Source organism: Sprattus sprattus, assembly GCF_963457725.1.
Source record: "Sprattus sprattus genome assembly, chromosome: 10".
Classification (NCBI taxonomy): Eukaryota; Metazoa; Chordata; class Actinopteri; order Clupeiformes; family Clupeidae; genus Sprattus; species Sprattus sprattus.
This window is the reverse complement of record NC_137908.1, coordinates 9,972,665-9,999,837: the sequence shown is the minus strand read 5'-3', so window position 1 is coordinate 9,999,837 and position 27,173 is coordinate 9,972,665. Positions and strand designations below refer to the sequence as shown.

Genomic DNA, 27,173 nt, shown 5'->3' with positions numbered 1-27,173 from the left:
GCGAAAAATGAAATGCTGTAAATTACGGCTGGTAAATATGCCTTTTAAAAGTGTAATAGCAGAATCTTCCTTGCCCCCAGCATCAACATAGTCTCCCCTGAGCTCGACAAAGATGTAGCGTTCCCACATTTCCACAGCGTATCTAACTGCAGCTGTTTTCATCTCAGGCAGCCAGTGAATATCACGGAGATAATGATCAGTGGAGTCAAAGTGGCATTTTACACACAGAGTAAGGCGGAGGTGTCAGGTACACTTTCACACAAACAAGTGATAGCTATACTGTAAAACCGTTAATACAAACGTCTGATAGTACGATGCCGAATCAGATTTTTTTTTTTCCTTCTGGTGTTTTATTTGGTTTAGTGTATGGTTCTTACTGGCTGAGGGGGATCTGTTTTTGATCTGACCATCCATCTAAGTAAACTGTCTAAAAGTCTTTGATGAACAGTAACGACACTATGTGAGTTGTAATTGGTCATTAACATGGGCTTGTTCGTCCTGAAACCACAGCGCCGTTAATGCCAGAGTACGAGACTGACATGTTGCTGAATGAGACAGACACCACCGTCACCGTCCTCCTGAAGCCGGCTCAGTCCAGGGGGGCTCCTGTCAGGTACGTCTACCGTCTCCTCCCTCACTACCAGAGCTGTCAACAAACAAGTGGAGAGGACCTTTGTCTCATACGCTCACCGCCCGCTAGCTGTCTGGCTGCCTCCACTAGCCATAACCAATTTTGAATTTTGCGCAGGCAATCCACAACAGATAGTGAAAAGGGCATTACGGACTCCTGCAGTGATGCATGCCCCCCCCCCCCCCCTTGAATCACCCTGCCAAGGTCACATGACTTACCTAAACAGTGAAGGGATCTACCATCACACATGTAAAGGGGCGTTAGTATTAGAAGCAGCCATTCCTTTTAATTTGCATGCAAAGGCACTGTAGAGATTTAGTTTAATTTGTGTTTGGCAAACTTAGAGCGTTCTTTTAGAGAAAACAAAACCCTTTGTGTCGTTGTGTTTATCAAGCACAGACTACTGTAGGAAAAGTACATGCAGCGTGTGCCGACAGACATTATTGTACAAGGTCTTAAAAAAAGCTCCACTCTGAGAAGAACCACCCCCACAAAACTCAGTTTATTTGCACTGAGAAAATGGTTGAGTGCGTGCATGTTAAATGAAAGCAGACGCTGAGCTGCCAAAATCAACTTCTCTGACAAAAGTAAGATCACTGTGAAACAACCATGTCATTATTGATTTCTCGTTTTGCATTGCATCACAGTAGGTCAGGGTTTAATCTATTCTATAATGATTTCTTGCTGATTTTAACATTTTTATTATAAAGTTTATTTTTCTTCACATGCATAGAGAATCAAGCACACACGCACACACACACACACACACACACACACACACACACACACACACACACACACACACACACACACACACATACACACACACACACACACACACAGCACCCACACTCAAATTAACATAGAATTTGAATGCTGAATACATGGAAAGGCATTAGCTTTAAAATAGATATACGCTCTTTGAAAAAGAAAAGTGGTCTTCTTTGGTTTCGTAAGTAATTATCCATAATAAAAGATGTCAAATTAGAGGCCGGGATAATTTGTCATAGTCCTTTGGTGAAACATACATTTCCCTAATTGCACATAATTGTGAAGTATGTTCTTAGCATTGAGGCACATAATTGCAGGCGATCGTGCTATCCTGCGCAGAGACTCAAAAGAAGCCCTTATGTCCATTCAGAGGCGGCTGGAGAGAAACAAACGCCGCACTCATTACCAATTCCTCATCCTTGACAAGGTCTCTCAAAAAAGCCTAATCCTCACTGCTCCTCCAGCCCGTCTCTCACGGCTAATTAGAGAGAGATTTCCCTCTGCTGGTCCACAGCTGAAATGCCTGTTTGGACTGAGCAGGAGTTTGGTTAGTCTCTCTCTCTCTCTCTCTCTCTCTCTCTCTCTCTCTCTCTCTCTCTCTCTCTCTCTCCCTATCTCTCTCTCTCTCTGTCTCTCTCTCTCTGTCTCTTTCTCTCTCTCTCTCTCTCTCTCTGTCTCTTTCTCTCTCTCTCTCTCTCTCTCTCTCTGTCTCTCTCTCTTTCTCTCTCTCTGCACCAAGGCTGCACCGGTGTGTCCAAATTCTCCAAGGAGTCATATTTTATGTGAAGCAGCTCGCTTTTGTTGGAGGAAATACTATGTCCACTGCATCACAGAGTAGGGCCTACCTGTGCAGATGGGAGGGAGATTTCTGATCCTTCTTCTTGGTTATATTTTTAAACATGTCTGTTAACTTTATATTATTGCAAATTCAATTCCATTACATTCTCAGTATAACCTTGATCCTAGTCATGGTATGCCATAGCCATACAAAGTTATTTCCTGTAGTTAGATAAGAGCTCATTTGTATCCCTTTAGGTATAGGGCTAAGCATGTGAGTTAGGGAGCTCTGTATAACCTTGATCCTAGTCATGGTATGCCATACAAAGTTATTTCCTGTAGTTACATAAGAGCTCATCTGTATTCCTTTAGGTACAGGGCTAAGCATGTGAGTTAGGGAGAGCTGGCCCATGTGTGTATGAGGCCCTAAGTACTCGCACCACAAGTGTAACATCTCGTCTTGTGTATCCTTGCATGGGACATGTTTGAGTGGAGCTGTGTTCTGCTCCCCCAGTGCGTACCAGGTTGTGGTTCAGGAGGATCGCAAGCAGAAGGTGCGGCGGGCGGCCGAGACTGTGGAGTGCTTCGCCGTGCCCATGAGCTACCGGAACGCCTCCGTCCGCAACTCGGCCTACTACTTCGCCGCCGAGCTGCCGCCGACCACCGTGGCCGCCACGCACTCGTTCACCATCGGCGACAACAAGACCTACAACGGATACTGGAACGCGCCGCTCTCACCCGCCAAGAGCTACAGCATTTACTACCAAGCCCTGAGCAGAGCCAATGGGGTGAGTGTGTGTGTGCTTCCGCTGAGGTCTAATTGGAGGTCTGATACTCCCATCTTTTTCAGCACAATATGGTGTCTCCTCATGACCAGTATTTGGTAATGCGTTCTATAAACCAGGGTCAGAGGGAACATTTTCAGCTTGATTTCTGGACACATTGGTTGCTCAGATGTTCTGTAATAATTTGTAATTCGGAGCCATACTGCTGTTCAGACACGGATAGTCACGGAAAGTCACGGATAGTCACAGGGTGACAGTTAGGTTTCTCGATAAAAATGTCAGGCTTGTGGTCTGTAGGCCTAATTATCATTCACTTATTATGTGTTAGTGACTAGGAAAAGGTGTAATGATGCAATCAAAAGGTGTGATAAGATAGCCTGGTATAAGCAGACCCAAATTCACATCGTGATTAGAGAAGGTCTGGCCATGCTGCTCCACTGGGAATTGTTTTCGATCGTTCAATTGCTATAATTCCTACTTCACCACTCATAGTGCAGGCCGATATATTAGACTTTTCCCAAACTCCATTGGCAGTAAGGAAACAATATCTTTGTCCTTGGTGAATACATTTACACATTGCTCTTGCTCCGACTTTTTCTTAAATGTTTGCTAATGTTGCTTCTACTATTTGTATCACTTCGCCTAGCTCTGGCACTACTGCCACTGTGTCGTGAATACATTATTAAACACTTCACGCCAAAGTCATTGCACTTAGCAACCCCCACTGGTTGCTATTTGGTCTGCCGTTCAGAGTGATTCAGTTGAGAACAATAGGCTAATGATAAACTCCAATTTGTCACCAATTGTAGTTCCTGCAACTATGTTTTTGCCAATGAAGTCATGAACTATGTATAAGGGAGTGTTAGGCCCCTTCTCTTCTAAACCTTAATTTTGATTCTTCATTTAAATATTTATTGTTGTAACATGTTTTTGTTTTTTTGTCCTGAATTCTCAAATTTGCCCATATGCTGCGCGCTGAGACGTTTGTGTGCACAGCACAAATGCGCACTGGGTCACATTTGTTTCATGATTTGATTGGATCCCGTTCAATTCAATTGCAGAGTTTCATGCTTGCAGGGCAGGGGAAGGCAGCGAAAACAACATCAGACCATGACCTAGATAATTTGATATGAGCGCCATGCATAAAAGATGGATTTAGCTTGATATTTCCTGTCAACTTCTCCTCTCATGTTGAAACTTTCTCTCCCATGTCTTTCATCACGGGCCTTCCGAGTGAAAATGAACATTTAATGTAAATGCAAATGTGGGCTACAGAGCTGATGTCTAACACAAAACAAACCATTCAAATCTGAGCATTCAACACCTAAAATTCAAGTCAAAATACAAAAACTAGCTATGTGAGATGATATGATATTTATTAGTACTTGTTCTCAATGTAAGTGAATATAAATGATTAATATATGTCTCTGATAACTCTCAACCCCCCCCCCATAGTATGTTAATTTAAAATGGATTGCACACTCAATGAATGCATCAATGCATAATAGTCTTTTACGGAACTGAAAACACCTGTGCCTGTAGAAGTGTCCATCGACTCGCTGTTCATTAACACACATCAGAGATGGGTGTGAGACAGGTGATGCATACCAATCCAGTTAAGAACCCCATCTCCACACACACACACACACACACACACACACACACACACACACACACACACACACACACACACACACACACACACAGAGAGAGATGGGTGTGAGACAGGTGATGCATACCAATCCAGTTAAGAAAGAACCCCATCTCCACACACACACACACACACACACACACACACACACACACACACACACACACACAGAGAGAGATGGGTGTGAGACAGGTGATGCATACCAATCCAGTTAAGAAAGAACCCCATCTCCACACACACACACACACACACACACACACACACACAGAGATGGGTGTGAGACAGGTGATGCATACCAATCCAGTTAAGAACCCCATCTCCTGTCTTTCACAATTGGTCCTCTGTGGCGTTTGTGCGGTGACTGGCAGAACATGGATTGGCCCCGCCGCGCCGCCTCTTGTCTCGTCTCGTCTCGCCTCGGCTCGGTTGCCTCCTTAGCCCGCGTGGCCCCCTCATTGTCCTTTCATGGGTGGTTTGCTGCAGATACTGTCCCCTCAAATCCCCTTCAGCAACCAGCCAATTAGATAGCTCGCCCATCGCCAGAACCCACAGGCAGGCTTTCACAAAGCCTATAATACCACCCGAGTTCTCTACATGAGAGAAGAGAAAGACCGACATGGCTGACGTGAGGGTGGGTGGGCACTTTGGGATTGCATGTGGACAGAGATGCAGCTCTGTCTTCCCGTGCCTGAGGGTGGGGTGGAGTGTGTGTGTGTGTGTGTGTGTGTGTGTGTGTGTGTGTGTGTGTGTGTGTGTGTGTGTGTGTGTGTGTGTGTGTGTGTGTGTGTGTGTGTGTGTGTGTGTGTGTGTGTGTGTGTGTGTGTGTGTGTGTGTGTGTGTGCGTGGGGGCTGCCCGCCTGCTGAGTCCTGAGCCCGTGCCAGCCTGGCACTCGTCTCGTGCTGAATCTCTCCTGGCACCGTGGCGCGCCCGAGATGCCTTCCCCCGAGGCCCTCTCGTGGAAGCGGAGCCACATCCGTCTCCCGGCGAGTGCCGGCTGCAGCGGGAGACGGCTAATAAAGATAGATGATGGCTTGCCCACCCAGTCCACCCCCCTCTGAACCTCTGAAAACATTTCATTTCATTCCCAGCAACAACCCCCCCCCCCCCCATCTCCACACACACACACACACACACACACACACACACAGACACACACACACACACGCACACACTTTTTAAATGTCTCTCTTTCTTGGCCACTGATGGGGGCTGAGTGTCTCTGTCCTAGCTGGTTGGGATTGTGTGTGCTTTGTTGGGGGATGGGGAGGGGGGGGGGGGGGGGCAGTGTTGTATAGTTGCTTTCAGGTGCTGGTTAAGTGGTGTGGTTTGAACTGAAGAGATGCTCCTGCAATGCGAGTGAATGGAGATATGCCCTCCGAAAAAGGCCTCCACTTATGAAGAGACAGCCAACCGCAACACTAACTCCTTGCTTGGTGGCTAGATGGGCAGCTCTTATGGTGTACAATACTCACTCACAAATCACTCACACTGACAGCAAAAGCAGGAACATGTAGATGTTTTTCAAGCCTCTCTCTCCCAGTCTCCAAGTGTCCACCTGCCTCCTCTCATCTCTTCTTCTTTTCCCCTTCTCTCCTTTCCACTTGTCGCCTTTCTTCTTCTACAAGACCCTCTCTTTCTGTCTCTTCTAACCTTTGTAATTAGTCCATGTTGTCTGCTCGCCGGCCATTATTCTCTTTCTTCTCCACTCAACTCCACTCCACTCCTCTCACCTCCTCCCCTGTCTTCATTCCATCTCCTCTCCTCATTGCTCCTTCCCCTCTCCTCTCCTCTCCTGTCCTGTCCTGTCCTGTCCTCGTCTCACTTCTCCTTGTTCGCTGTTTGTCCAGGGGTCTGAAAAAGAAAGCCCAGCTCTTAACAGTAATGATGTCAGTGTTTTGGATGGTAGCCAAAGGCATTTAGAGGAGTGCAAATTAAATCTGCCTTTTTATTGCCATTTCTCTCCCTCTCTCTCTCTCTGTCCCTCTTTCTCTCCCTCTCTCTCTCTGTCCCTCTTTCTCTTCCTCTCTCAGTCGGGTGTTTACGCACACACACACGCACACCTGCAACCCCCCCCCCCCCCCCCCACACACACACACACACACAACTCTCACACACACACACACACACTAACACACACGTACACACACACACACACACACACACACCCACACACACACTAACACACACACAACCCACACACACACCCCAGACACACTCACAATCTCTTCTTTACTCTTTCCCTCTGTTCCCTGTTATTTACTGGAGTCTTTTCATCCTTGTCTGCAATCTGAATATAATCACCTTCAGTCCTGTCACAGTCACAGGCGCTACGCTAGGCTAGGACTAGGACAGATTGCTCTCATCTTATTTGCCCCTTTTATTTATTGCTTTTTGAGTAGGCAGTAAAGGTGATTTTGTTTTGAGAGTCAGTATCCACAATAAACGTGTTGCTTGGACCAAGCATATAAACACTTCCTCAAACTTCAAACTAGTTCAGTCACTTCAAATAGTTGTGCAAAGTTACTTAACTTGAATAACTAGGATAAAAAACGTCTCAATGTGAAACTGTCTTGTTTTATTACTGTGACAAGATGTATCTGCCTGTGTAGAGGGAACGGCTGAATATTAGATCAGGACATGGTGAGAGAATTCTCTCTGTCCAATTCTCTCTGTCTCTCTCTCTCTCTATCTCTCTGTGTTTCTGTGTGTGTGTGTGTGTGTGTGTGTGTGTGTGTGTGTGTGTGTGTGTGTGTGTGTGTGTGTGTGTGTGTGTGTGTGTGTGTGTGTGTGTGTGTGTGTGTGTGTGTGTGTGCATGAGTGTGCATGAGTGTTTGTGTGTTTGTGTGTGTGTGTGTGTGTGAGGGGGGGGGGTGGGGGTGGGATGGCGATGTGTGAGTTTGTCTGTTGGTGTACGTGTGTGTGTGTGTGAGATGACAGAGAGACAGAGAGAGAGAGAGAGAGAGAGAGAGTGAGTGAGATAGAGAGAGAGAGTAATACTCCTGTCCTCCAGCGGTTCCACCTGCATAGTCAAGGATTTGGTATGCAGCTCAAGCCACTGCTGCTCCACACGAGATGCGCTCCAACTCCCAGCTAACCCTGCATCTGCTGCCTGGCTGGAAAAAAAATATCCTCTCTGCCTTTGACCCCCCTCTCCCCGCCTCGAAGAATGAAAAACTATAAATGGCTGTCCCTACATTTATTAACTGTGCCACTGCTTGCTGCTGACAAGTGCTAATTAGCCTCTATGCTCTCTGTGTGCTTTGGAAATGTCCGACTCTTCGCCGGCTACAGTCAATAAACACGGCCGTGTGGAGAAAAAAAAATACCAAGAGCATTACTCACAGAATAGGAGGGCCACCTCACCGCGCTGTTTCACAAGCTCCACTTGTGCGTGGGCGTGTGCCTTTCACTTGGTGGGTGGGAGTTTTTTGTGAGGTGCCAATAATTATTTGTTACCATTTCTACTACCGTTCCATCTCTTTTGCTGGCCTATCAAGACAGAAACAATTATAAAAACATAAAACATGCCTCGCTGGTGGGCAGTGCCTCACCCCTCCTTTGACAGAGCCTTGTCTCTAAACCAAACCACACCGCTTTCTGCGCCGCACAGCACGTGGAGCCTGTCTTTCTCTTCATCACAGGCGGGCTCAAAGCGTATGGTAGGTTCTTCTGAAATAGCTCTCCTCAAGCAGAAGTCATCAGTCATTCTCGGGCATTTGGAATTCAGATCACTGCCACAAAGGAGGCCCCTGCTGCAGGTAGACCGGGGCTCTCTCCCGGTCCCTTCCCACTCCTCACTTATTACCCGCTCCTCATTTGTTCATTTTCTATTTGTCCCCCAGTTCCCCTGGCCTATCGACACGTAGACAAAACAATCTGTCCCCCAAGTTGGAAGTTGTTTAATTAAAACGTTAAGTCCCTGGACTGCTGGTGTGTGTGGGTGTTTGTGTGTGTGTGTGTGTGTGTGTGTGTGTGTGTGTGTGTGTGTGTGTGTGTGTGTGTGTGTGTGTGTGTGTGTGTGCAATTGTGAGCTTCCCTGTGTCTGTGTCTGTGCACAGGTGTGTATAGAGGGGCACATTTATTTGTGGGTTTGTTGTGAACATTCCCCAACCTTTCTCCCACCTTCAAAAGCCAAGACCGTAGGGGCGGTGGGGGTCAGGGTTAGAAGATAGCTCAGGCTAGAATCTCACCTTCTCCACCCCCTCTTCCCCCTCACCCCCATCTCCCACCCAGCGGAGGCCTAAAGGGGCAAGGCAGGGCAGAGGACACAGACACCGGGTGTTGGGATTGTGTGATTAAGGGCCGAGGGGCTCCGGCTTGTCGAGCTGGGAGCAGACAGCGGGGCTGTGAAAGCTGAATAGCCCTGCTCCCTCCCTGGAGTGTTACCTTAACCACGTGTTTGTGAAGCCAGGCAGACAGGGGGTTATATAAGGAAGAGAGTCAGAGAGAGAGAGAGAGAGAAAATGAGAGAGTGAAGGAAGGAGATGAGTGCCGGGTATTGAACTGTTGGTCGCTGTGGGAGGGAGTGAGGCTCAGAGAGCCCTCCTGGCTGCAGTGGCATGACTCTGAGGTGAAAGGGGCTGCCGGTGGTCAGGGCACAGAGGGAGACGCAGTAATGATTCCTGCCCCCCCTGCGGCTTCCTCAGACGTGGACCGTGTGTGAGATGAGGCCTGCGTCACCGCACCTGCACCTCAGGAGTCATCTCCACACAAAGAGGGAGAGAGAGAGAAAAAAAAGAGTCAGTCCTTTTTCAGACAAAACTGTTTTGTTTTTTGCTACACGTTCCAGACGTTTGCTAAGCATCTGGAGCAATAACTGTAAATAACATGGACAGTGTATCGTCTCTCAAAAGTGAAGCAGTCAAAGGCCTAGCCCTCCTGCTGGCTGGCTGGAGTACAATGTATATTGCCAATCCCCATGTGTAGATGACGAAATAGCTTATTTTCCACATCCCTATTCTTGTCCAAATTCTCTAAACTCTGTCCCATCCACAGTTCAAACTCATAAGAACAGTAAGTTTTCCCTATCCTGATACCTGCACGTTTTTGTATTTTATTTTTATTTAAAAAAAGGTATTCCCTGATATCGTAAGGAGGCCTGAATACACTTGGGAATGAAGTGATTGACAGACCTCGCTGGATGAGATGGGCTGCAGCAGTACTGCAGACAGTGCACTGGCAATAACCATGTGTCTGAAATAATGACTTCTCAATTCTCATTGCACTGGCAGAGCATTCCGCACCGTTATGAACATCAGTCACATCAACGTCAGTGAATTTCCAGTTCATGTTCAATGTGATAAATGTCCTTCCTAGACTCATCCGTATTAATGAAGTATCTCCAGCTGAAACGTGTTATATTTCTGGTACCCAGGGGCGGACTTTCCTACAGGCGGTATAGGCGGTCGCCTAGGGCGCCACTAAGAGGGCGGTGCCAAAAACTGTGCCCACCAAAAAAATAAATAATAATATATATATATATATACAGCCGCGGAAAAAATTAAGAGACCACTTCAAAATTATCAGTTTCTCTGGTTTTACTATTTATTGGTATGTGTTAAAGTAAAATGTACATTTAAGTTTTATTCTATAACCTACTGGCAACATTCCTACCAAATTTCAAATAAAAATATTGTCATTTAGATCATTTATTTGCAGAAAAATGACAATTGGTCAAAATAGCAAAAAAGATGCAGTGTCTTCAGAATCTCGAATAATGCAAAGAAAACAAGCTCATATTCATTTTTAAACTACACAATACTAATGCTTTAACTTAGGAAGAGTTCAGAAATCAATATTTGGTGGAATAACCTTGATTTAAAATCACAACTTTCATGTGTCTTGGCATGCTCTCCACCAGTCTTCTCTGATGAGTCCAATTTTCAGCTTTGCCCAACACATGGTCGTCTGATGGTTAGACGGAGACCTGGAGAGGCCTACAAGCCACAGAGTCTTGCACCTACTGTGAAATTGGACTCATCAGAGAAGACGAACTAGGAGACCCTCCAGTCGGCTTTGGTTCAATCCTTATGGTCTTTTACAAACCTCAGCCAGGCAAAGTACAACGTTGTCCCGGAAGAAAAACTTGCTTCCTTTTGCTCTGACAATGTTCCCCAACTCTGAGAAGTGTTTTTTCCAGCAGGGCAATGCTCCATGCCACACAGCCAGGCCAGTAAAGGTGTGGATGGAGTATCACCAGATCAGGACCCTGTCATGGCCAGCCCAATTTCGAGACCTGAATGCCATAAAAAAACCTCTGAAATGTGATCAAGAGGAAGATGGATGGTCACAAGCCATGAAAAGAAGCCGAGCTGCTTGAATTCTTGCGCCAGGAGTAGCATAAAGTCACCCAACGGCAATGTGAAAGACTGGTGGAGAGCATGCCAAGACACATGAAAGTTGTGATTTTAAATCAAGGTTATTCCACCAAATATTGATTTCTGAACTCTTCCTAAGTTAAAGAATTAGTATTGTGTAGTTTAAAAATGAATATGAGCTTGTTTTCTTTGCATTATTCGAGATCTGAAGACACTGCATCTTTTTTGCTATTTTGACCAATTGTCATTTTTCTGCAAATAAATTATCTAAACGACAATATTTTTATTTGAAATTTGGTAGGAATGTTGCCAGTAGGTTATAGAATAAAACTAAAATGTACATTTTACTTTAACACATACCAATAAATAGTAAAACCAGAGAAACTGATAATTTTCAAGTGGTCTCTTAATTTTTTCCGCGGCTGTATATTTTTTTTGCTGGGCAGAGTTTTTTGATAAATGTCCTTCCTAGACTCATCCGTATTAATGAAATATCTCCAACTGAAACGTGTTATATTTCTGTTACCCCTGAAGTAGCCCTGCGATGATTGCCTGAGTCTACCTTTATGCATGGCATGTAGTGAGTGTTGTCAGGCTTTACCTTTCACTTTGAAGGATTTTGTCTTCGTTGGGGACTTTATGAACTTTTGGGGGTGATACAGATTGGGCTCTGGGAGTAAATCATAACTTTGCATTTGCTTATTTTGTTGGTGTATAAGTGTCGGTCTCCAGGGGCTTGTTTCCCCTTTTGCTCGTCCAAGTTGAATGCAATTTTATTTGATTTATATTATGTTTTCAGCCATTACGGCAAGCCCAGCTGGCAGCGTCTGTTGGTAGCAGATATCAGATCTGCCCTTAAATTTTGCATTTGTATTTTTCTCCGTAGATTTTAAGTGAGGCAATTTTTTACAGCTTAATAAAGAGGATTTATGGAATGTGACCGTATTTGTCCGATCATATCTATCACTGTAATTTAAGCTAGATTACTGTCACCAGTGAGTGTACAAAGCAAAGCAAATGTATATGCTGATGCTCACAATTTGGCATGCGGGTACTGAAAATTCAATGACGCCAGTCTGCGACCCACTGGGCCTTGGTATTTGGACAAGGGCGCAGGTTTACCACCTTACAGAACCTGACTTTGACGCTTGTTTCTACTGTACCGATAGGAGAAGAAAGTCCCTATAGCGCAAACTCTGGCTCCATATTTCGCAACATGGCCGCATTTCTATATAACGGAGGGGCATGAAGCCATGTTGGCCATGTTATTTACAGGCGTTGATCTAGACTCAAATAGAAACATATTTGGCTTTCACTGATGTTTGTTAGTCACTGCCATTGTTTTTGGACATACTTTTATATATTTGCAAACATTCTCAGTATTATATTTAGTTCATTACCGAAGGGGACATACTAATTCATATTCCCAGTAATTCAATTTATGAGTTGGCCCTGAACGCATGAGCACAAGTTATCTTGACCTTTATCTGCACCGATAACAGGACTGGGCAGACAGGGTTTGAGCCGGTGTGTGATTGTATCGCTTGATCCCTTCACATTACCCACCCATCTGTTTCTCATTTTTAGTCTTTTTTTTTCCCGTCAAGATGCTTTCTCAGAAGGTGTCTCTGAACCCCATGTAAGGGGATGGCATGTTCTCTTGCTTAATTAAGTTTTCGATTGAATATGTATGAGATGTGGCATCTGTTCTTTTCCTACTCCTTGGTTGGTCTATATTTAAAGGTGGCAAGCATTGCCGAAGTATGCAGAAGGAATTTTTGTATTTTCGTAAAGTTTAAAATATTCTCACTACTGCATTTGTACAAGAGGCGGAGTTTATAGTTGAAATGTTTGCATTCATTTATCAGGATCACCAATGCATATACTGTTGCATTATCATGAATACACTCACAGTTTTATACTGTGCATTGTTTTATTAATGCATACTCAGTTAAGCTCTGTATTACACCTGTGTGCTGTTTGCTTTTAAATTCTACAGTATTTCCATCAAAATTCATTGGATTTGTCAAAAATGGATTTGACGGTTGAAACATTTTTTTTCTCTCTCTCTTGCTGTGAGCCATTACCGAATCAGTCTAAAAACTGCTTGACAGTTTGTCACTGCCTTATTAGACTGGGGGGGCCAGAGGCTGAACCTTAGCTGTCACTGTCTGTAAGTGATGTAGTCCAGCCATCTCCCCCGTCTGCCTCGCCCTGCCTGACAAGCAGCAAGAATCAAATGCAGCTCGCCCAGCAGTTCCTTCTCCCTTGCTTCCTCTCTCATTTTCACTCTCTCTCTCTTTCTGTCTCATTTTCTCTCTCTCTGGTGACTGTCTTCATTCCGTTTATCAGTTCATCACCCTGCTACCATTTTTCCTCTTCAATTAATTTCTTCCTTATTCTTCTACACCCTTAATATAACCACCTGTTTCAATTCCATGTCAGACCTTGTCATAGAGTCAATGTGGTTAATTCAAGCCCCTATCTAGGAATGAAAACCCACGAGGGCTCTCTCATATCTCCAGAGGAGACCCCTTTGTAGGTACCTTGGGTTGCATGTGTGTGTATATTAGAGGAGGACATGATCTAAGGTCTAAGCTAAACATTAAATGATGTAGCTGTGCAAATTGCACACACAGAGAGTTTCATCCAGATAGTTACAGGGCTAGACATTTAATAGCTGCCTGTTTTAGTTTGAGTAGCGCACACAGTGATGTCATGGGTAGCTAATCCTAAATGGCTCTTAACTCTGATTGGGTGGCGAAATGGAGTGATTTGTGTACCTTTAGACATGGTAAACCATCAATTCTAGTTAACTGTGAAATAAAACATCTAAGAGGCAGAAAAGGGACGGATGAAGTGTATAGCCTGCCAATTCAGATTATATGTGGCTGTACACCTGTTACAAACTCCATAATGCTATTTCTAAGTTCTAACTGAGCTTTTGTTAGTGAGTTTTCACTAGTTCTGCAGAGAAAGCAAGCCCCCTCTCATGAGTTTGCCTTCGGTGGAGTGCAGTAGGCGTGTGTATATGTGTGTGTGTGTGTGTGTGTGTGTGTGTGTGTGTGTGTGTGTGTGCTGGAGTAAGACATGATTTTAAGCCTTTTGGGCTCCTGAACAAAATAAGTGTCAGACTCACTCATGGGTCTTGAAGACAGACCAGCCACACACAAGGTTGAATCACCCCTGACAGTTCAATCCATCTGCTCCTGTGGTTCATCATCTCACACGCACAGCCATGGCTGGCAAAGCAGCTGAAACGCCTCGGACTCGGACTGACTGTCACCCTTCTAACCCCCCCACTGGCAGTTCATTTGTCAAAGTCCTCAGGACAGACAATGGCTTTGGATGTGGTGGTAAACACACACACACGCGCGTGGGAGAGGCTCTTGCGGTGGTGGTGCTCGTCTTGGTGGTGTTTGCAGCCGCGTGTGTTGCTTTCTTTGGGAATCAAAGCAACACATTGCCTGCCGATGTTGGGAAGTCTCAAAGGCGAGAATGGTGAGGAACATAGTAGTATATTCTGTGAATCGATTGGTTCTGTGCTGCAGTAGTGATTTCTTTTTTTGGGAGGCCTTTTTTCCTTTCTCTAAAATCTCTTTTGATTTGTCCAAGGCTGAGGCTCTTCTGCGTACATTTTTTTGTGTGCATGAAAATGTGCATATTCTGCGAGTTTTCTCACAGATACACACACACACACACACACATTCCCGCGCACACACACACAAACAAGGAATTTACTTCACTGTGATCTTTAGCCTTTTTTTAACCACCTGAATCAATTTGGCTCCCTCAACCTAATCCTTTAATTCATTTTTCTAATGCCCTCAACCAAAAGCAGCACAGTATTATAAAGTATATTCATCTGTGTAACAAATTCTAAGTGCTTATCAAGGATCTTCCCCAAGCTGTGCAGTGCTGGTCCCCAGATAGTTGGCTTTCCACTGTGGCGAGTGCAGAATCAATATCCAGGTTAATTTAAATGAATTATGTAGCATCCTACAGCACAGTAATGAGTGCCACTGAAATGAAACGAATCGATCACTTCAGCACCCTCTCAAGCCTCCCTCACATTACTAATGTTGACTGTGCATTAGCCCTACCGATCAAATCAGCGTCTGTGTGTGTGTGTTTGTGAGTGTGTGTGCGCCTGTCTGTGAGCTTGCTCAGATATTGGCATGTGTGTTTGTGAAAATGACTGCCTGCATTTGTTTATGTCTTGTAGTAATAACCCCCCTGATGTGCTTTTGTGTCCATGAAGAACACGCTGAATAGAGATAGCATCTTTAGAGCGGTCGAGTGGTGGTGGTGCTTATCTGGAAACATAAGATAGCTAACACCAATCTATGATTGGCAAGTGTTTCTCTCTTAAGGCCAGCAGGACCTCTGGTTTGCAGAAAGGTTCTTTATCTGGTGAATGTACACTGCATGTCAATGTGTCTAATTCAAATAAAAACAGGAAAAAACAGGATATAATTGAGTAGTAGCATCTGTGTGACCATTCAGAAGCCCCTAAGCTGCCTTGTTGACAACATCTTTGTGGGGACGCGAGCGCTAATTACAACCTGTCAGAAAGTCATTACACGGAAAGTGGCCGAGAGAGATATGAGTGTTCTCTCTTTTTTTTTGCCATAGATGCAATTTTAGGGTTTTAGCTAATGGAGTCTCCTCGCCTAAAGGCAGGGAAAATGTCCTGCTGGGACGCGATGCAAAGGTGTTTTTATGGCTATGTGAGTCTTTGCTCAGGGCGAGGGCCACATCCAACCCTGCGTTTACCTCTTCATTTATTTTTCTTTCTCATCTCTTCCAATTCTAAATCCCTGCACAGGCTGAAGCAATGAAGATATATTGACATGGCTTGTTAAGTAAACTCACATCAACTCATGATGTTTCTTGTTGATGGGTCCCCAATGACATTCTGGAAGTCAATAGAATTACAAATGTGACTGATGGAAAGTCATTTATATCAAAATAAACAGAATACTAAATATGTAAAAAGGAATGAACCATGGGTGTTGCCTACTCTTTATAGTTAATTAGATGCATGCCAAATACTTCACCATTCCCAACAACAGATGCTAAATGTTTCAGATGTTTTCTTGTACATGCACACTTTCACACTTTCACATTCACACTTACCAATGCATTATGTGTTGGCTAGAAAGACACTAACCAAATCTCTATTTTCCTTTCTTTTTTCTGCTTCTTCCAGGAAATCAAAATTAACTGTGTGCGACTGGCTACTAAAGGTATGAGACTTTTCCCCTCTGTCTGCATGCATAAATAATAAGTAACTAATTGGAACTGAAATGGTTGTATTTTATCATTTTTAATTGGTTCATTATTGCCAAAAGACAGTCGAGGGCCATCTTTAAGTGGAGGGCTCATCTACGAGCAGGGACTCAGTGTTTATTATTGTGTACTTTCTAAATGTAGCCCGAGGTGTGTCACTCTTTAGTAAATACAGATAAGGTCAGAGCCAAATTGTAGCAGTGTTTATACTGACCCTTTTTACCCTCACCTAAACCTGCATGATTCAGCCTGTAGCTTAAGATTCTGTGAAGATTCTCTCCATTTCAGCTCCATTTCATGTTTTTTTGCCCATGTTTTCCTTTTTTTCTCCTTATTTTTATTTTATCTGTCTTGTCTTCTCTGTTATACATCCTTACCAAGTAGTTAATGTCCTTAAGGACCAGTCGTATTAGCTCTGAACCTTTTATCCAGTCCAATGAATACTGAATATTACGATAGACCCTTACAAAAGCAACAGCCTCATCTCATTCCTTTTGCTTTTGCTCCACCTTTCTCTTATCTAAGTTAAAGTTTATTTATTCAAATTCCCATGCATTTCTGAACAGCTGCCATTGACTTTATTTGACTCTATTCACCCATTGTCAGTCAGTCATCCCTCGTTGACAGTCTGCTTTTTCTTTTGGTTGCTTCTTGATTTTTGTATTTCTCTTCATTTTTCGTCATCCCTCCTGCCTGAGTTGAGTTGAGTTTTCACTGTGAGTGGGAAAAGTCTGCGTGTCTACTCAGGAGAACGACATGCTTTCAACTTTGTGGCCCTAGCATTCCTCAAAGCAAGTCAGACAGGTTAATGAGTAGCAAAAAAAAAATATGACGAGCGAATGAGTCCAAAGAATCAGCTTATGTGCTTCAAGCACACCCTCCATCTGATTGTGTGGATGGGAACAGTCTCTGCCACAAAGTTCAAAATTCAGTGATTTTTGTTATGTTTCTTTTTCTTCATTCTGTTTTTTTTTTTTTTGCATTTTGTTCTCCATTTCTTTGGTTTATAGTCATAGTCACAGATTGATATGAGTGCTTGCATCTCAGTGTCCCATTCAGTTGCACGTAGATGATAATATACTCTCCTTTATAAACTGATTCACAGCTACAGTCAGACACACTTCTCCATTCGGTCATGATCACCTAACAGAGATATCAGCAACTTGATTAAAGTCATATGTCATTATTTTGTAGACTTTCCCATAGGCATCTTATTGTACCCTGAACCCCCTTCCCCCTGAATCACTTTAAAGATAATATGCTTTAATATGGAAGACTTGAACGTTTTTGAAAATGGAGACATATTTTTTAGACTTTTTTCTTTGTTTCTTTTCTCTCATGCATGCTGACCTGGAACTATAAACATTGTCTTAGTGGTAATAGGTAGGGGACAAAATACCACGCCGTACATACTTGTCATCCCCAGTGAAGGTGATTATTGCTCCATAGTCAGATTTCTTTCTTATATCCTGATTCTTTTTTTTTTTTTAAACAAATAGACATTTCTTTATGTTTTCTCCCTTTGTTAGCACTTTTTTTTTAATCTTGTTACACATTTTTAATGCATTTGTTTGCATGTCTGGTCCTCAAAAAAGTGTAGCTGGCTATCATTTTCATTGACACTACCGTTCCCTTGAGTTCCCTGGCTATGTGTCCCCTCACTCCCCTCACTGGTGAAACTGTTCTCTGCTTTGGTTTGGCATTTGTAAAGGTCCCTGACATTCGACATCTTTCAGTTTTGCTCATTTCCTTCTTGAAGTAAACCAACAGACAATATGATGAAATCATAATAACATTAACACTTCTTTATAAAAACCCTAAAACAATAAAACCTTTAAAATCTGATAAATTTGGTACAGTCTGGAGACTTTTGTATTTTGAAAATATTAGAGTTTTGAATATATGGAATGCATGATTTTATGATTTTAGGGCAAACTTGAATAACGATTTGAGCAAAACATTTTAAATGATGTTAACCATAAACCCTATCCTGATTGCTTCACTGACATTAACATTTCAAACACATCCTGCATCCTGCCAGCCTTTCTGTGTGTGTGTGTGTGCATGTTTCTGTGTGTATGTGCATATGTGTGTGTGTATGGGGGTGTGTTTGCGTGTGCATGCATGTGTATGCGTGTGTGTGTGTGTGTGTGTGTGTGTGTGTGTGTGTGTGTGTGTGTGTGTGGTTCCACATGTCTGTGTGAGGGTTTAAGTATGTGTGGGAGATGTGTGTGGTTTGTATGTGTATCCCTGCTCGACGATGACGTTGGATAGCATTAATTAAAACTGGAATATTACATCTCAAAACATGTCTTATGGTATGGCAAATGGACTTTATTTGTGTAGCACTTCTCTACGCATGGAGCACTCAAAGCACTTGACAGATGAATGCCTCAGACATTTGCCCATTCACACACCGATAACAGAGGCTGCTATCTAAGGTGTCAACCTGCACATCGTGAGCAGTTGGGGGTTCAGTGTCTTGCTCAAGGGTTTGAACTAGCAACCTTCCGATTGCTGAACAACTCCTCTAACTCCTGAACCACTATCACCCCAAATTCTACGACAACTTTTGTCTGTCTTGACTTATGACTATGAAATTAAAGAGGGCATTGCACATGGCCATAGGCTTACTGAGCGGAGGCTGGCTTTGGCTCCACTTGACTATCCATTCCCACCAGGGGTTTAGTAGACCAGCCCCACCGTGGGCGACCTGGTCGAGGTGAGACGTGGGGAGTTTGGCAGCTCAGCTGTCTGAGCCACAGGCCTCAGGAGACCACGTGGAGGTGAGAAGCATCAGGGAGGGGGGTTCTGTGTCGGTGGCCCTCCATGCTTCACACTCAATGAGCAGACAGGTGCACGGGCTGTGGTCATTGTAAGGCGTCTAAGCCTACCCGTGCTCTCGCACACCTCAGTGAGCCTTCATTTGCCCTGAGGGGTACTTACAAAATGCTCAATTGCCCTGACACAAATCAGAAATGGGTCGAAGTAAGCCATGTTTGCATTTTCAAAGACTTGTAGAGCTGGGGGTTGATCAAAGGCGTATTTTTAGCACATTTTTTCTTTCTTTTTTTTAATGATTATGGCTTCGCCTGCCATTTTGTTTGCAGTGCAAATTGGACTGTTTTGGTACTGTTCATCTTTATCTACAATCTATTCAGCCATTAGGATCACATTTTAAAAACACAGCAGAGCTACTCTAGTTTAAAACTGAGATGGACGGCATGGCTGTTGAACGATTTCCAACACAATTTCATGTTTTGTCCATTTCAATTTATTCAGTATAGCCAGCTTCCCTCTTTCAGAACCTTGCTTCATTCTTCGTTCTTACCTCGTAATAATTCTTCATTGTTCTACATTGTGTATCTGCATTAAATGTGATGGATTAAAGCCTGAAATATGTAGGCAGTTGGCAAAAATAGTCATGGCATTGTTGACTAAAATCCACACCCACCCATTTAGAAATACTTTAATGTGACTTCCGCCCTCAGTTTTTTTTTTTTAAGAAGCAGGATGAAGGATTTAAAGCATTAACAACGCACCCGATCCCTGTTGACCCAGTAACCCCTTAGTAATGTCCCAACTGTGCTCAACATTGGGCTTGGGGTTCATTCTAGTGCTATTAGCATTGTGGTTTGTTTATAGTTCCATTTGAGTATCCAGTAATCTGTGTTCATCTGACCCCAAGCTGCAGTAACTGAGATTATAATCCCATTAGAGGCACTCAGCACAGCTGCTGTGATACCGTCCCCTGCTGAACAATAGGCCCCTGGCTTTGTCTGCCCCTCTAAGCTCTGTGAGCATCCGGCGAGACTTCAGCTTCCACCAGAAGCCAGGAAGTGTCCCTGTGAAATGTATGCGCCTTCATGTGCTTCAAAGGCTTAAGTTCAGCCCACTTGGTTCCCTTATTGAACAGTATCCAAGAATCACTCAATTACGGCAAGCGGCTGCTCATTCGAATTCACCCGGTGAACATGGGTGGTATTAAGGTTTAATATTGTGGGTTTTAGTTATAATTCCTCGTCTCATGCTTAATTTTCCTCCAACCCAAAATAAAAGGATTCCGATCTTTCTTTTTAGGCAAACAACCAAGGATGGGGGCGTGAGATGTAAAATGTGAAATGAATGGTGAGCCTTTTAATCACACCAGGGCTTAGCATTTATATAATGGATCAAGGGCTTCTAAATCAGGCACCAAATGGCTTTTGTCTTCTGGAAACACGCAGTGTGACTTATTTGATCCTCTTCATCAACTAGATATTAACCATTTATAAGCATTTAATAAGCAAGATATTGCAATAGCCAGTGGTCTCCAGTGGTCATTATGTTGCCACCACTTTTGCCTACTTGATTACCTTCAAAATGTATTCAAAGACTTTTCTTGGTCGACAGATACTTGTTGTCCCCCCGCTCTCTGTAAGGACACGGTTGAATTTCCCCCGGTCTTTACATACTACCTTCTACTGCCATCCACTGCCAGCCACCTGCAAATAGGCGGAGATAAGGCACACCGCGAGTCGGGAACCTTGTTAAGTAAGTGGGATTGCGGGCCAGAGCGGGCAGTATCATATCAGAAAATAGGCTAAAGCAAGCCAGATGGGCTCTCTATTGTTACATGATGAACTGCTGAACCCAATCAGCTGCGGGCCGGCCGAGGACAGCGCATCAGGAGGGGCTGTAATGGGACAGAGATGATACATGGCCTCTCCTGCTCGAGTGTGGAGAATCACCTGTGTTGATCTCAGGGCATGTTGTAATGTGGTGGGCTAAAAATACAGACAGATACACACACACACACACACACACACACACACACACACACACACACACACACACACACACACACATACCACACACACATACCGCACACACATACACACACATACACATACCACACTCACACACACACACATACCACACTTACACACACATGTCTCACTGATGTTGGCCCCTCACTGAGTCAACCATATGCTGCCATTCAAGGCAGGGGGAATTGGCTTTACATCGCCTCTTCTTTGAGCAAATGAAGAACCAGATACATGTAAATGCGTTCATAGGTCTTCATGTCTTCCGATGATGACTGAAGCACATAATTGTTTATTGAAAATGTGAAGTGGCCACCTACTCAGCAGGTTGCTTATAGTGGTGTGATATGTATGTGAACCACATAAGGGCAAATTTGAAACGTTATTTCCATGTCGTCGTGAATTAGAATGGGTTGGAAGGAATCTGACGGCACATGTTAAAACCTTTTGGCAGGAGAGCCAAAGCATCTTCCCTCCTCTCATACCCGTTTGTTAATAAATGGTATGCTTTGGGATTTTGTGTGCAGCCCAGTTACACAAGATGTCGAGGCGTTTGGGATTTTTAATCTGTTTTTAATCTGTTGGGTTTGTTTAAAAAGGCATATTTACCTCAGTCTTTGTGTAAAAGAAACATCTATGGAGGTGAGGATTATATAGAGCTTCCCACGCAGGCAAATAAATGCATTAATATATGACCATTGTGTAACAAGGTTGCACAACCACTTGCATCCATTGACAGTCTTTAAGTGGAAAAGGAAGGAATGTCCCCTTGGAATTGCTCATATAAATTTATATGTATATCTTTCCTAATTTAGAATATCTATATGCTTGTAAGTGTGCCCTTTTTTTGAGTCCCTTAGCTGTCATTCAGTAGCATTCCATATAATACACCGTAGCTCTGAAATGTACTCTCAGCACATGTAGATTTTTAATTGGAATTAGACTCTTTGACAGTTAGATTGAATGTCCATTTGCCCATCATGCCCTAGTATCTGGAATCAGACGAGACACCTGATTGGCCCTTTTTGTCAGGCGGAAGGACAGTCCCTTGACACATGGTTGTCGATAGTGATCGGTCAGCGAGGTGTCCATCGCAGCTGTAACAGTAATAAGCATCTGCATGTCATGACAAGTGTCAGATGGCTTGCGTCAGCAGCAGAGGCACTTGGATTGATGTGAGTTGATGTGATGGACCCCGGTGAACATGGGGGGGATTGATTTATGGTGTTAGCTCAGGAAGGAAGAAAATGGGAAATAAAACCCTTACAGAACAGATTTTCAGATGTAATGACTTTTCCATGGGTATACTCTCTTGACTAGGTTCACCTTTTTTCTCATAGCCGTGCTCATTGGAAGAAAAATATATCAACCCTTCCGAGGCCTCTTTATCGACCTTTCTGCTACAGATAGCAGGAGCAAAGTGAAATAAAGCCAAGTGATACGGTAGAAATGTTCAGCCGCACCTAACCACGAGTTTGATGCTGCCACCACGGCAGTCCAGGTGTTGAGAGTGTAGAGATAAAGATGTGAACTCAAGCACATGTAAGCACATGTAGCCGCACTGTAAAGTTTTATCAGCAAGTTGGCATCCGCACTACTGGTTGCTTCATCGACCATTTGGCCGCTTCGAGATAAGGATTAAAAGGCGTCCATAGCTTGTAAAAGTAGCCAAAGTTATGCTGGCAAAATATGGATACTTTTCTATTAAAATATGTGATTTTTGTGATGAAGTGACAATTCATCTCTGACTGGGAGATGAGATGGTCATGGAGTTTTCCCGATAGAAGTTATTAGTAGTTAGTGTAGATTAATGCTAGTGAAATTGCAGGAGACAGACAGACTGTCAGTGTTTTGGAATCATTTCTTCACTTCTTACTTCTCTCTATTAGTAGGGCCCTGCACTGCATATCTGACTGTAACACTTTTATGAAGTAGTTGCACATGGGGCATCGACAAAAGGAATTTTACAAATGCTTAAATGTACGTTTACGTAGTCTCTCTCACAGACTCTCTCTATTGTTTAAATAGTACACGTAATCTATTGTTACAGTTTATTGCCATAATGGCTGATAAATGGCTTGAAAGTACATTTCTTCCTTATTCTCTCCCATGTCGGTTATAGGAACTCATATCATTTGATCATTCCACATGAATTGGCAGGCACTATGAGACAAAATGTTGGCCTCCTTAAATGCTGTGTGAATGACTGAGTTCACCCGGCAGAATAAAGTGTTACTGTGCGGACCATCTGTGCCGCCTCAGCCGTAGCCCACCCCTGCCCGTCTCTTTCATAACAAACCCTTTCTTTTCCAATTGAACTTGGCTGCGTGGATAATCTTCACTATCATGCATATGCAGGTCACTCAGTCGTAAACGATCGCACTGACGTTCACTTCGCTCTGCACTTACTCTAGTGGTATTGTGTGGATTGCTTATTGTTCGGCATGTCACTTATTGTCGTATCCGTACACTTTGCTGTGTGTGACTGTGTTGGGTAATGGCCTATTGCCCTGCTGATGCTGATAGTCATATCAGCAGAGCTTAACCCACATATCTGGCAGTTTTCTCACTGTGGGGGCTGTGGTCTGAAATAATGACATCCTCACAGTGCTTCTGCTGCATTACCCTCAGCACACAGCACGCCTGCATGTCAATGCGATAAGCATGTTATAGTCCAACACTTCTTATTTGGTTGCTACGGCACATTTCAAGTTGGACGTATCCTTTCTAAGTGGATGTGTGTGTGAGTGTGTGTATGTGTGTGTGAAAATGTGTGAGTCTGAGTGTACACAGTGTGTTTGGTTGGCAGTTAGGCTCTTTATCCATTTGTGAGTGTGTGTGTGTGTGTGTGTGTGTGTGTGTGTGTGTGTGTGTGTGTCGTGGAGGGGGGGGGGGGGGGGGGGGCATGTGTGCATAGAAACCATACGTGTGTGTATGTGCCATTGTGTGTGTGTGTGTGGAGGATGGTTTGCTGGGCAGAGGTGGCCCCAGTTAAACCCCCTCCTTCTCTCTCTGTGATGTCTCTGTGCCCCCTGCAGGTGCCTCCACCCAGAACTCCAATGCCGTGGAGCCTGAGAAGCAGGTGGACAGCACGGTCAAGATGGCCGGCGTCATCGCCGGGATCCTCATGTTTGTCATCATCCTGCTGGGCGTTGTGCTGACATTCAAGAGAAGGTACAGATGGGATAAATGGGAGTCTAGACTCACCAATTCTAGTTTTGAATAAAATATATACGTATATATTTCCTATTTTATTTATTTTCTTTTAGACTAAAAAGTACATATATGGATATGAATGCTGTATTTGTTCCTACCTTGAGTATGATGACATTAGCATTTTTATGTGATGAGATTGTTCTTTAGTTTTAAAGCATTGATTATGTATATATTAATAAATGTATCAATGTATCAATAATTACCAAATATTTCTACTATGTGATTGTTTGAATAATGAATTTTAATCTGACTTTTGAATGCATGCCTTCACTTTTCACACAGGTCCGAGCAGGGCATATGTCTAGTGCACTGTAGATGGGGCAGAGGGTTCGGGTGCTTTCAGCATACAGCTTTCTGTCTTGTTTATACATGCACACTGGCTTACCTCCATTGCATCTTCCTTTCCTTTCTCTATTCCCCTTCCCTGTAGACCTTCCCTCAGTGACATACTGCCCATGCCATTTTGCTCTGAGAGGATGTCCAGATACTAGGTCCTCATGTACAGATACTAGGTCCTCATGGTCTCTATGTTTCCACCCCACTGCTATCCATCCAAATCAATCAGAATTGCACCATTGGTCAAATAGTGTTCAGTGGCAGGCTAAAAAAAAAATGATGTGAAGCGTAATGTTGGCATTTGTTTTTGGTGGGGTTTGAGTGTAACAAGTCAACCTGCCAAACGACGTGACCTATTAGTCATGATTTTATTCCCCCAAGGCCAAGTTGAATGAGGAAAATTAGCTCACTTTTCGAAAAACAATTTTCACCATAAGGCGATGAAAATAAAAACGAATCCTGCACGTAAACGAGTTAAAAGGTAGCACTTGGCTGAAACAAATATAAGTTATGCCTCCCCTTGGCGCAGAGGAACGATCTGTCTACGGAAGCCATTTCATTGCAGGTCTAGTGTGTTAATTAAAGCAGGCTCTGTGCGCATACAATAGGGGCCGTGGGCGTAACAGGAGCAAAAGGTTAGATGCAAATGAAAGGACTGGAGACCAATATTCTCATAAATAGACCAGGCTATAGATTGCCATGCGTCATAACACACAGAATCAGAGAGCGGGAGGAAAATGCTTAGGCTACAATATTCTGAAAAGCTCCCCTCAGCAGGGTCATCCATATTTCATTGCTGTGACTTAGACAGTGTGGGGGAATGATGTTTTATAAATTGCAGTGTTTTACAAGACTTTCAGTCCCTATGAATTATTTGTTCAAAAATACTTGTTGAAAGCAAATAAACTGTCTTTTTAATCTCTCCGAGGCAGAGGTACATATGTTTTGGAGCAGCAGAAATGGACTTTCAGTCTTTAATATAATAGCTGTTAGGATGGGTGGAGTGGACAGGCTGAACTTAATGGCGAAGTTGTGTATTTCTTTTTCTCCACGGCATGTTAAAAGGCCTCGCACTCGTAAAGGGCTTGTACTGTGCCATTAAAGGCACCATTTAACAATCCCAGCATGGCAGCTGGTTAAATTTTAATGACCGAAATATCGCATAAAAGTTTAGAATTTTGACATCTGGTATGTGTTCTGATAATTCCTCCTGCCAGGCTCGGTGTAAGAATCAGTCTGAAAGCTTGCTTGGCCTGTTGGGACCTTGTGTTCATCCTCAATTTTGCAGGACTGAAGCAAAAAAAAAATCAACCCTAACACTCCCTGCCAAACTGCCACTGTCTCCTCAATGGGGTTTGTGTCAACAACATAACCTTAATAGGCAGTGACCACAGAAAGCATCGCAGGCCCATGTTTTCGAGTAAGGCTTGGGGAGGAAGGAAGGAAGGAAGCAGGCTGGATCACATTTTGTCCAGCGTACTAATTGTCTTGCACAAGACACTCAGATGGTGTAGTGTGCCATCCAACAGCGAGGCTACTGCTCACTGTAGCATCTGCTAATCAGATCTGGCAGTCTCCTGCACCATATTTCACTGGGAATCAGCCTCCTGTCTCCTCCGCAGCAGCAATTCGCCTTTAACCATCGCAGTCTGCCAGCGCACAGCTTTGTTTTACAACCACAAGCCCATAAGTACTCTGTATTAGATTGATAAGTGGAATGGTCATGAGTTCCTACCGAACATTAAGAGTATCAGGGAATGATAAGCAGTTAATATACTGTAGGTACTGGAATGTGGCATGACAATCTTTAAAATGCCACTTACTCTTCTCAATTCGAACTGCAAAAGTATTTAAATTACATTGTAAATAAATCACCTAAATGGCTTGCGAATGAATCCTAAATGGATACGATTATCTCGCTCACCTTAAACATAATGAGTTGATGACTTGACTAAGTCTGATAACAGCTAAATGCACAATCACAGTGATGAAGTGGTTGGTTCCCCACCTCGGATGGTGCCCTGCTGCCGGGGAGGTTTGAGTCTGGCATCCATTTAGTCACCTAAGCTGCTCCGCTCAGGGCTCAGTCAGGGGAGGGTCAGAGGGAATAAGACGCAACACCTTCATCGCGCTCATCTCGACTCTACAACAGAGGTGGCGGCCTGACTGGTCTGTGAAACATGGTGCTTCGCCTTAGCCCTCAAGAGCAAAACCTCCCTTTGCCATTTAGGTCGCAGTTTTTTTTATGTCAAGCGAAAGCTGTATCTCACAAGTTGTTTTTCTATTTTATTTTTCATTTTTTTGCAAACAACCATGCTGTGGGCTTTAACAAGAGGGAATTCCCTCTCCCAAGATGTTCACGTAATTGGCGTGGAATAGCCTTCCACACAAAATTGTTGGAAGATAAGGTAAACCAGTTAGGGTGAATCATTACTTGTGCTGCAAACCTCAGGACAAATAAAGCACACCTGGTATTGATATAAATGGATGTCATCAGAAGAAATTTAGTGAAAATGTCATCACCACCTCCGCTGACAAACTAAAAGACTTAAAGAGTGTGCTCTTCACACAGCAAATGCTCTAAAGCTGTC

General features: G+C 43.7%; 1 protein-coding gene across 1 annotated transcript in view; it reads left to right on the top strand.

Moving 5' to 3' along the window:
* ptprt (protein tyrosine phosphatase receptor type T) overlaps nucleotides 1-27,173 on the top strand; it is a gene marked incomplete at both ends in the record, with an annotated part of 201,112 nt that overhangs the window by 119,958 nt on the left and 53,981 nt on the right. Inside the window, 5 exons of the mRNA XM_080846147.1 lie at nucleotides 511-613; nucleotides 2,694-2,967; nucleotides 16,146-16,182; nucleotides 17,600-17,656; nucleotides 24,069-24,204. Coding sequence (XP_080702273.1) covers nucleotides 511-613; nucleotides 2,694-2,967; nucleotides 16,146-16,182; nucleotides 17,600-17,656; nucleotides 24,069-24,204 — 607 coding nt within the window. The remainder of the gene's footprint in view (nucleotides 1-510; nucleotides 614-2,693; nucleotides 2,968-16,145; nucleotides 16,183-17,599; nucleotides 17,657-24,068; nucleotides 24,205-27,173) is intronic.